Source organism: Idiotropiscis lumnitzeri, chromosome 3 (assembly GCF_059441095.1).
Source record: "Idiotropiscis lumnitzeri isolate Australia: NSW breed Sydney's pygmy pipehorse chromosome 3, RoL_Ilum_1.0, whole genome shotgun sequence".
NCBI classification, from domain to species: domain Eukaryota; kingdom Metazoa; phylum Chordata; class Actinopteri; order Syngnathiformes; family Syngnathidae; genus Idiotropiscis; species Idiotropiscis lumnitzeri.
Genome location: NC_142393.1, coordinates 6,051,886 through 6,063,321, shown reverse-complemented (window position 1 = coordinate 6,063,321; position 11,436 = coordinate 6,051,886). Strand labels below are relative to the sequence as shown.

Here is an 11,436-nt window from a genome sequence, read left to right as displayed (position 1 = left end):
CGATAGTGAGCTCGGCGGGTGGCGTGGGGGTAGGAGTAGGAGGTGTGGGGGTCATTGTTTGAGGGGAGGTGGCCCCCGAGGCCCCTCAGCTTTGTGCTGGTTTAAATGTCCAGTCCACGCGGAGGGTAGCGGCCATGGTAAGCATGCACTTTCTCGATATTTCTCAAACTTGACCGTGTCGCCATGCAGTGCACAAAAATCAATTGTTTTAGTAAATTAACCACAACAGGACCACTTTCCTAATTGGTTTTGTGTTGGTGTAAGAGAAGATTTATTACGAAGATAAAAGTTCGCGTGGATCGGAGTGACTTCACTTCACTGAGTGACTAGTGATAAGTTTTGCGTAATTTACTTCATAATAGGCAAATTAAGATTGTTAATAAAGATCGTTTCGATCGTCAGGAGTGAAAATGGCACGTTTCGCTGCTAAGCGTCTAGTGTGTTGATTATGTCCATATTGACTTGCGACGTTGTTTGGATCGATAGTTTTTCACTAGGGCGCATTTCGCCATGTTGCCTTTTCGCGCAGACAGCGGCCAACTGACTTGGGTTCAGATTGAAGACTTCACATTGTTTTCAAACGCAATGTAATCAGACTCCGAATCAGTTTCTTTAGTCACGTAAAACTTATTGATTCTATTGGTTACCTTGCTGACCGCGCCAATGTGATTGGTCAAGAAACCTCTACTTCCGGTCGTTAACTGCGAAGAACGCAACCTGAAGTGGGTTCTTGTGGCTCCCTGCGTTAAAAGTTTGTAATAATCCAAGGACACTGTAATTTTCTTAATTTATTGTGTGTATGTATATTTCTAACTTATTTTGATGTCGTTTTGGGGAGCGAAGGTTGAACTGTCCCGTGATGCATTTCGATTGGCGGTCAACGGCGCCAAATACAAAAATACTCGTGTTCAGAAGTTAGCAAGCAAGTTAGCTTGTGTTGGTTAATGCCCGCACAAAAAAAAAAACTATCTCATTTTTATTTTGTCTTTTTGCCATTGTCTTTTATGGAAATATACACACCAGTTTTACTAGTGTTAGAGAAAATATACTAGACTACATAAGAATGGCGAATTGGTGAGGGTTGAATATGTATTAAAAAAATGCACATTTATATATGTATAGGAATAATACTTAGATATGAAGTTGTTGTTATTTTGTTTTGTTTTGTTTTACAAATTAGCCTACTTGACTAGAGAGCTTTCTTACTTTGTTAGTTTTTGTTAATAACCCACAAGCACTCATACAAGACAAGTGATTGGTTCTCGGCGCAAGATCGACCAATGGGAGCACAAGTGGATTTATCCCGTGAGCCGATTGGCTGTAATGAGCCAGCATCTTCCCTTGTACCTCGCCAGTCTCATCCAAATCAATAAGCGAATGGCGCTTTTGAAAAACATTCTGTTAGGAACCTCATAACGTTATTTAAATGTGCCATTCAGTTAGTCTGAGTCGAGCTGGATAAGCAGATCGTAAACAGCTATGTTCAGAAGCTGTGAGTGGACCACGCTCAGCCATCCGAAATACACGGTCGCTCAGTAAGACAAGGATGACGAAATATTGGCAAATAAGATGTTGAAGTGTTAAATTTGGTCGTAAAACATCTTATCATCATTAAAATCCCGTGTGGCATTTTATCCAAAGGTCCTTGTTGATGTTCAAAATGGCCGGCTGGATTCTAGTTAAGGCAAGCCAATTTTAGGATACAAATGAAATCTTTAACGGAGTTATAAGCGAACGTTCCATCGTCCGCTGTCAGGCTAGGTTAGGAACCATGTCGGCGGCGTGGGGGAGTGGTTGCCATCATGTAATAGAGGCGTTAATAGCCCCAGAATAAAAATTAAAAATAGTAATAAAAAGTCAACCTCTACTTTGCGGTTTTGCACTTTTTCGCAGTGGGTTTTGATCCCCATTAACTGCGATAAACGAAGGATTACTGTAATGACTTGGTATCGCGCTAGAGCGAGAATAGCTCTGCTGATTGATGAAAGCCATAATTACCGTCCCTTCTTTGAAAAATGTTGTCTTCTTGCCCTAATTCCAAATCAGTGCCGCGAAACGGGTGTCCCACTGATCTTTATTATTGGAGCAAAACACTGCACAGTAACTCACCATTACTTGACGTTTGTGATCAAATTTATCGATCTCAGCACTCAATAAGCATTGAAACAAAACAATGTGTAGATCTTCAGCATGGTTGCCTCATCCTCTGATTTGGGACTTGCCTTGGTATTCCTGAGACTCGACTTACACATGACGAGACAAGTCTTTCCTATTTACAGTTGAAAATCTGCAATTTGCAACTAGTATGCCATTTGTGTTGGTTTTGAAAGAAAATTATTTACTGTCCATGCCAAAATCCAAATACAGAACTTTACTTGCTGTATTTACATAATATATATATAAAATCGCTGTATATGCATTTTTCTTCCACAGTCTCAGTTGTTCGTTTAACATTGATAGTTGTAAATATGCTTAATTTTTTTTTTTTTTTTTTAGCTGACTTGGCTTATCACTTTGGTGACAGGGTTTAATCAGGATCGGCAAATGAAAGAGATGATGCAAGGGCCCTCTTATCACTGCTTTTAATTCTTTTTTTTTTCCCTGTTTGAAGGTTCTCACGGATGACTGGGCTCTGTCAGGCAGTCGAGAAGAAGAAACGTCCAAAACGTTACCTCCAACACACAAACTGCAGGTCAAGAGCCAGCAAAAACGGCACAGGGTGGTTTTATGGGACGTGTGTGATTCGGATTCAGACTACACGGACCATTCATCTGGTGGGACTTTTTTTTTTTTTTGTTCATGACACAACTGGAGAGCGAACAAATAATCAAGATATGCGGGAAAAGTAATAGTTTTGAGAAAATAAAGTCACAGTTATTTGGAAAAAAAGTTGGAATCTCACAAAATGTATACATACCTTATTTTAGTGTAGTTTGCGTGTGTGTATGTATTTGTTTGTTTATTAATTTGTTTATTTTAGACAAGTACTGTATAATAGCGCAATATTAAAGGGAAAAAAAATATTTCAAAATGTGAATTTCTGCATTTAAAGAGAAAATTAATATGTTAAGTCTAATGTTGCTCATGTAATTTTTGCATGAAAACGAAACATAGATCTCAGAATCTTATGGCTTTCATTTTAGAAAAATTAAACTTTTCGCTCGATAATAGTATTAGTAAGACTGTTTTTCTCGAAAAGTATGACTTGAAGTTCTTAGAATTACTTTTTTTTTCTGAAAAAAATATTTTAATATAATTTATTAAGAATTTCTTTCTGCAAAAATTAAACCATCTTGTAATATAATAATAATAAATATATATAATAATATATAATACATAATAATAATAAAATGGTAATACTGAACTCTATTCTTGCAACAATTCTACTTTAATATCACATAATAGGACTTTTCTCTAGAAAAGTACAATTTAAGACAAACAATATAAAGATGGAGAAATATGACAAATCTTCTAATAGTAAACCTTTTTTTTCTACGATATTTAATTGTGTAAGATTGAGGCGTAGAAAAAATACATCTTTAATCTTGTAACTGTAACAATTTATTTTCAGAAAACTTTCAAAAATTTCAGTCTCATAAGAAATGGATTTTTGGGAGATAACATACGACTATAACCTAATTTTCCTTCTTAAAAATGACTGTCTATTATTTCGAGAATTTTCTGGAAAAATATGACTAATCTTGCTGTCGTAAACCTTTTCCTATCAAACATTAGTGTGTGTTATCAAGTGATTCTAGAAACAAAACAATCGTCTTGTCAGGCTTTTACAAAAAGAATATCAACTTTTCTCTCCTAATATATTGTGTCTATTTCTCATTGTGACCTTATGTTAAATTTTCCATTGTTTGTTTGTTAGATGTGATTGACATCACAGAAGAGGAGACGGAATTTCGGATCGGGAAACGTTTCCAGTCAAAGGGTTAGACCTTGCATATCTCCAACTATCCATCATTGTGTTATCGTTTTATTCACACGCAAATTTCCTCTGCTCACCCCACCCGCACGGGCTACTTGGGTTTTGTTACCATAAAGACCAGGGGCGGAGCTTGAAGTTGATGTTGAGGCAGGCATCTTCAACATGCAGAAACATAAGCACAGAGTGTTAAAAAAAAAGACATTAAAGTCTTTTCACTGGTGTTGGCAGAACTCCACCAAGTAATAAAGTGTTTCCGAAGATAAAAAAAAAAAAATGGGTTCTAGCTGACCTGAACATTCCAAACATTTAAAAAAAAAAAAAGCAAAGAATTAGAATGTTATATACCTCATATATCCACTTGTCTTTGTTTGCAGTTGTTCCAGCTACAAATGACTCTCCGGCAGAGTTCATCTACGTGCTGAGCAGTAGCGATGAGAAAGAGGACGATGTGGACATCGACTCGTCCAGGGGTGCGACCTGTGGAAATGGTACAAGCATACATTTTCCTAACACTTTGACCAAAACAGACTATGCGGGATATTAACAATGACATTTCACATGTTGATTATCACTTTGGATGGTGCATATTTAATGCTCAATTAAAATGTGTTTTTTCCCCATAAAATGTCATGCTATCGATTTTCTATCACATTTTTCCTCATTGGGATTGCGGGGGGGCATTCATACTCAAATTAAAACCTACATGTGGACTATTTGGAATCTGAACCTGATGAACGTTTTGTGAATGTGGCAGGAAGCCGAATTCCCACGGAAGCACAGGAAGAGCACACAAACTCCACGCAGGAGGACTGGAGTCGTGATTCAAACCCGGAACCTCCGTATTGCAAGGAAGATGTGGTGACCCCTCGTCCGATATGCTGTCCACAAACGTCACGTTTACGTGAAAAAAATCAGTGGGCTAGTGTGACCAAAACTGAAGTCACGCCAAAAAAACTAAACAAGAAACTTATAAAGACAGAGGCCTGCATCTCCTCCAGTACCTCGCCACAGACCCCACAGAGCACCGGCAATTGGAAACGCAACCCCAAGAGGAGATGCAAACCCGATTTGGCAGATCGGGTGAAGGAGGAGAAAGACGAGTGTGAGAAAGGCAAATGTGGGCGAAGGCGGTCGAAGGATGTGAACAGCCCGTGCGGCGTGGCATTGGATGACAACCTCTCGCCCGACCGTATGCAAAAGAGGAAGTCCTCCTTAACTAAAATGTACAATAAGATCACCCCATCCAACAGCGCCACCTACACTCAGCCTGACCAGACACACCGAGGTGAGTTTGTTTTTCATTCAGAACCTATACTTAAAAAAAAAAAACTAAAATGTTTTTAATATAGGTTTTTTAAATACCTAGATTTTTTTTTGTCCTATTATATATTTACTGAATTATTAAAATGCCTCTCATTGGAATATAAACTTAGGTGGTGTCCCATTTCTGATGCAGATTAAGTTAAGTGATTTTATCAAATTTAATGTATCTAAAAAAAATGTTTGCGTGTGGTTGCAGAGGAGACAATTGAGAAGATTGTGACCATGAAACTAGACATTGAAGGTTTGTGTGTTCCGTCCAGATAATCCAACCCAAAATCCAGAGGTGGGCAGTCGTCAGTTTGCCACTAAATTCCCGTCAGTGTTTGTCTGTCCCTCGTTGGCAACAGCCAATCAGCATCGAGAACATAATTTTCACGCAGATGCCGCACAAGCGGACATGCAGCTAGATAAAGAAAAATAAATAAATAAAAACAGACACTCACGCACAGTGTGGTGATCGATGACATAAAAACTCATGACGTTAACACGTCATTGAGGTCTCACAGACGGACTATAAAGGACTGACGAATGCCCACCGCTGCCCAAATCCCATCACAAATGTCGTCTCCTGAATCCGCACCACGTTGTGAAATGAACTTTGTCGTTGCATCCGCAGGCTTCTGTTTGTGTTGTGGGAGTGACGACGTGGAGATCTTCCACCCGCTCTTCAAAGGAGGTCTCTGCTTGAGGTGTAAAGTAAGAAGCTCGCCTGGCTTAGTTGCCAAATAATGTGCAGAGAAGCTCTGAATGTGGGCGGTGCTACAGTAGATTGTTCCGTTATAGAAATAGTTTATTGATTGATAGAAAAATATGATTTTCACTTTTCACCCATTCACCTTGACACCTACGGACAATTTAGTCTTCAATGAAATTTTTGTTGGGTGAAAAAACAAAAAAAAAAGTATGCGACAAACAAACGCTCCGCAGACGGCCTGAGCTGAGATTTGATCCCTAACCTCAGAACCTGAAACTGTCTCGCCTCTCCATCACAATTCCACAATGATTTGTTGCAGGACAACTTCACCGAGACCTTGTATCGTTACGACGAAGACGGCTATCAGTCCTACTGCACCATCTGCTGCTACGGCCTCGAGGTCATCCTGTGCGGGAATGGCGGCTGCTGCAGGTCCGTTGGCTCGTCCTCTTTCGCCGTCCTTCAAGACCACTTACCGGCAACCTTTTTTTTTTTGTCTCTTGTCCTAGATCCTACTGTAATGACTGCCTCAACATCCTGGTGGGCCGCGGAACCTTTGACACACTCAAGCATCTGGACCCGTGGATCTGCTATATGTGTCAGGACCACCGAGCCCACCGCGCCCTCCTTCCCAGAGAGGACTGGAGCATTCGTGTCCAGCAGTTCTTCGCCAACAACAGCGCCATGGCATTTGTGAGTCGTAGCCTGACATTCTTTGTTGCCCTTTTTGTTGCTAATTATAGCATCAGAGCATTATTGGCAGTCTACATGTTGTAGTCACATGATTAACTTTTCCACTGCTGCTATTAATCCCGAAAAACAGCGTTCCACTGGAGCAATTGAAGAGCTCTGGGATGGCTTTAAAGGGAAAGTCAACCCAAAAGAATATGTTCTGTGCAAGCCCACTCGTCGAAACATGATTATTATTTGAATTGTGTTTGCGGAATTTGAGTTAATGCGCAAAATCCAGGGGCGGCCATTTTGTCACTGATGTTTGATTCATATTCCAAGAATGCAATATTGACCAGAATTCCCCAAAAACATTTTATTGTAAAGAATTTTTTGGGGTGGAATTCTTCTTTAATTTTGCCTCTAAAAATGAGCTGGACTCTCATTAAAATCAGACTCCGCAAACTCGATTCTGAGCCGTGGTTGAATGATGCCATACGCGCTTCTCGACGCCAGTGCTGAAAGGCACAGAGAAAGTGGACGAAGGTGTCCTTTTTATATTTTATTATGATAACATCTTTCCATTTTCTCTGTCATCCCTCACTTTAGGAGCCCCACCGCGTTTACCCATCCATCCCCACTAACCTACGGAGACCCATCCGGGTTCTCTCACTTTTTGACGGCATTGCAACAGGTCAGCACACACGCATTTCAAAATGTCATGTTTTAATAGATGTTCTCAACATGTTTCGCTATCTAAGATGGATATGTTTCAGTATTAAATGTGAGTATGCTTTAGAAATGAGGACAGAGTGTGTTTGAGTGTCTGGTATGTCTCAGGATCAGATGCTAACATGTCTCAGTATCACAGCCGCTGAATTACATTGCCCAGGAGCTTAACGTGGAATCGCCCTGTCTCAGGATACCAGGTGCTGAAGGACCTCGGCTTTAAGATCCACACGTATGTCGCCTCAGAGATTTGTGAGGATTCCATCGCGGTCGGACTCGTCAACCACGACGGGAAGATCATCCATGTTGGTGACACCCGATGCATCAACAAGAAACTTGTACGAGCACACGCACACACACGCGCGCACACACACACACAAATAACATTCAAATGCATTTTTTTTTTTCTTTCCAGGTGGAGAAGTGGGGTCCTTTTGACTTGCTGATCGGCGGAAGCCCCTGTAATGACCTCTCCATTGTGAACCCCATCAGAAAAGGACTCTACGGTTTGTTGACTCATAGGCCACAGTTACTGACTTTCTTTCGGAGACAAACAAGATCATTGGCATGTGAACTGCGTGCTGTTCTTTACTCAGAGGGTTCAGGCAGGCTCTTCTTCGACTTCTACCGCATCCTGCAGCTGCTCAAACCCAAAGAAGAAGATCATCGGCCGTTCTTCTGGCTCTTTGAGAATGTCGTGTTCATGAACGCACACGACAAAGTCAACATCTGCCGCTTCCTGGAGGTTCCTCTTACCGCCCCGCTGTCCGTTTTCCCGCACCCCTGCTTGTTGGCTCACTGCCGCTCTCTTGACTGACAGTGCAACCCGGTTTTGGTGGACGCCGTCAGAGTGAGCCCAGCCCACAGAGCGCGTTACTTCTGGGGGAACATCCCGGGGATGAGCAGGTGACTCACGTACGAGGGTTGGAGAAACGTTTTGATAATTTTGTTTGCCTGAAAAGTTTAGCGTTAATCTTGTAATATTTGGCCTTTTTTCTTTTTCTTGCAAAAACTAGCCACCAACACCTACCACCAATATTATTATTGCGGCGGAAAAAACCCCCAACTTTGTTCTTTTTTTTTTTTTTTTGTCAAACTACCTCACAACTTTTTTTGAAAATGTATTCTCGATTAATTCACTGTTCAAAAAAAAAGATACACGTACAGATGGATTCAAACAACATATCGATAATCATAACATTGCAATTTTTTTTACAGAAAAAAATGGGCTTTTATCTTACATTATTACGACTTCTCAACTTTTAGAGAAAAAAAATACACTTTTATTTTTGAAGGAAATTACATTCTATTTGTGTTCTTCTAAGACTTTAATTTAATCTCATAATTTTACGTCTTCATGAAAATATATAACTTTACCAGGAGTTTTTTTCCTTTGAAAAAAATACAGCTTTATTTTTGTATTTTTGAACTTTTAAAATTGGAAAAACATAATTTTAATCTAATTTTTGACAAAAAAAGAACCGTTAACATAATCTTGTATTGTAAATTTGTCCTTAAAAGATACAATTATTTAGATTCGATTTTTGGGGACGGTGAATCTCACGTTATTCCTATTGCATGAATTCCCTGTGGGAAAATCTGACTCTAACCTTGTGAAATTATTTTATTGAAAAATACAACTTTATTTTCAGAACATTACGACAATCATCGAGGCAAAAGGACTTTACAGTAACATTTTATAGTGTAGAATTTTTATACTCTTAAATTCTGAATATTCTGTTGGGATGAGAATGTGTGCACTGGAAGCACATCACAACAGTCATTTCATGTTTTGTTAATGAATTTGAGTGGTGTTGTTTTTTTTCCCCTCTCAGGCCCATTGCAGCCTCCCAGAGTGACAAGTTGAGTCTGCAGGACTGTTTGGAGATCGGCAGGGAAGCCAGGGTCAGTCACTCCACACGCCACGCCGCTTTAATATCGCACAACCGACTTTATGTTCACTGGTCTTTGTATTGTGAAGTGTCGTTCATGTTTGAGCAACTATTGGTCGGCTACTGTACACTTCCAAGTTAACGTAGCTGTTGTCTTTGGGGTCTTTTGTTGTCGTCCAGGTCACCAAAGTGAGAACCATCACCACAAACCCAAACTCACTGAAGCAGGGCAAAAACGTCTCGCTTCTTCCCGTCCTCCACCAAGGCAAAGAAGACAATCTCTGGATCACCGAACTTGAAAAGTACAAACCGTGTGTGTGTGTGTGTGTGTGTGTAGGATATATATGCGGGCAACAATCAGACTTAATCTTTCCATCACCTGTGACCCTTTGTCAGGATCTTTGGCTTCCCCAAACATTACACGGACGTGAGGAACATGAACCGGCAGCAGAGGCAGAAGGTGCTGGGCAAGGCGTGGAGCGTTCCTGTCATCCGACACCTCTTTGCCCCTCTCAAGGACTACTTTGCCTGCGAGGAGCTCTCCGCCTTTAGCAGCACTCCAGCCCAGCCAGCGTCGCCGCCACCAGTGAAACAGCTCGGCTAGGAAGAGAGTGAAGTTTCTTTAAAAAAAAAAAAAAGAAAATTGAAAGGGAATCATGTTGGTTCAAGTTTTTTTTAAGTATTATTTACTGATGTTTTGTCAGTTTGAACTTAAAAATAGGTCTTAGTCAACAGGGTGCCCATTGACTAGAGATGGAAGGCAGCTTTTTTATATTTTTTTCAACTCAGGGAAAAAAAACCTTTTTATACGGAAAAAAATATATATAAGCACAAAGTTGCAACAACTTGTGAAAGTAGTGAACCCTTTGGAACAAACTTGATTTGTGCATAAAATGGTTGATTTTCATACAATGTATATGTCGCAAGAATGGGCAATCACAATTTTCTTGCGTGTCCATTTTTTTTTTTTACCAAACAATGTATATGCAGGGTGGAAAAAATATTTCAACCCAGACTTCTCCAAATGCTAATCGTTGTCAGGAATCTGTCAACAGAGAATCCATTTAATATGATAACATTCAAAGTATTGGTTAAAGCTGTCGAGCTTTACAAAACACTCTCCTCAGTTTTGCCTTTTCATTTTTTCCTGATGTGTGACTACAAAAAAAAAAAAAACGTTGGGTTGAGGTTACTGCTGCCAAAGGTTATGAAAGTCAAAGTTTCACTTTTTTTTTTTTTAACAACTGTAGACAGCCCCAAAAAATGCTCACTCTGTGATAACCCTTTACTCGAACATTTTTCATTCCGTGTGCTTTCTTCAATGCCTTTAAATGATCTTAAATATGTTATTTTCTTTCATTTAGTCTGTAATGTATTGAAGATGCTGTACTAACAATTGTGTTTTTATTGAACATACGGAGTAAATGTTGGCTGTGTAGGTTGGAAAACTCTTGTAAACCTTTGTTATAGTATTTGGTAATTGTTTGACCATCCTTTGGCAGCAATAATCTCAGCCAAATATTTGCTGTAGTTGCAGATCAGAGCAGCACAATGATTGACGTAAGTAATGCTAAATTCATAGGTGCGTTTTTTTTTGTTTGGTTTTTGTTTTGATTGCTGTTGCTTTGTTTTTAATTTGATTTGGAGGAGCATACAATGTTATGTATGTACATCTTATCTACCCAAAGATTGTACAAAACCTCAAAATCAAAAGTTGAAATGTAAAAGAAATGGCATTATATATATTTTTAAATTTGTGATATTTTGTCTGTGGATGTTATATATTTATACGTATTTAAATACGTATATTGAAAACATGAATCTTTGAATTCCTGTGTTGTTTTAACATACCTGTAAGAACTGGGTCTGTAGGGTAATTTGATCCCCAACAGACGAAAAAGAAATGGAACATCTTGAAAGAAAACTAAAACATATACTGAGTGTGAAAAAGCTGATGAAAAGTTTGGAGCAATTTTTTTTTAAAACCTCGCCTTTCTTTTATTCCGCAGTATTTTTTGTTTCATGGAATTTTCTGTATTATTGATCATTTAATTTAAAAAAGTAATCGTCCAAACCAAAGCCCCCAAACCCAAAAAAGAAAGCTAGTCAGAAAAACTGGAGATTTTCTTTTTCAAGTGAATGCAACACACTTTTGTATGAATATGTATTCTGTTGTTATTTTGTTCTCTAAT

The 11,436-nt window shown here is 39.3% G+C and overlaps 1 protein-coding gene across 1 annotated transcript; it reads left to right on the top strand.

Annotated features, from left to right (window-relative positions):
• Window positions 1-31: 31 nt before the first annotated feature.
• LOC148339614 (DNA (cytosine-5)-methyltransferase 3C-like) lies at window positions 32-10,356 on the top strand. The gene is made up of 17 exons (XM_088289178.1): window positions 32-137; window positions 2,612-2,774; window positions 3,878-3,940; window positions 4,312-4,425; window positions 4,692-5,222; window positions 5,457-5,501; window positions 5,877-5,956; window positions 6,274-6,386; window positions 6,464-6,647; window positions 7,233-7,317; window positions 7,545-7,690; window positions 7,768-7,858; window positions 7,949-8,097; window positions 8,173-8,258; window positions 9,188-9,257; window positions 9,425-9,546; window positions 9,641-10,356. The coding sequence occupies exons 1-17, from the start codon at window positions 135-137 to the stop codon at window positions 9,846-9,848; spliced, it is 2,253 nt and encodes a 750-aa protein (XP_088145304.1). The 5' UTR covers window positions 32-134; the 3' UTR covers window positions 9,849-10,356.
• The last annotated feature ends 1,080 nt before the right edge of the window (window positions 10,357-11,436 follow it).

Coding starts and splice junctions, on each gene's coding strand:
- LOC148339614 (XM_088289178.1), top strand. Junction 5,223..5,456: donor GCCTGACCAGACACACCGAG/GTGAGTTTGTTT, acceptor GTGTGGTTGCAG/AGGAGACAATTGAGAAGATT. Junction 9,258..9,424: donor AGATCGGCAGGGAAGCCAGG/GTCAGTCACTCC, acceptor GTTGTCGTCCAG/GTCACCAAAGTGAGAACCAT.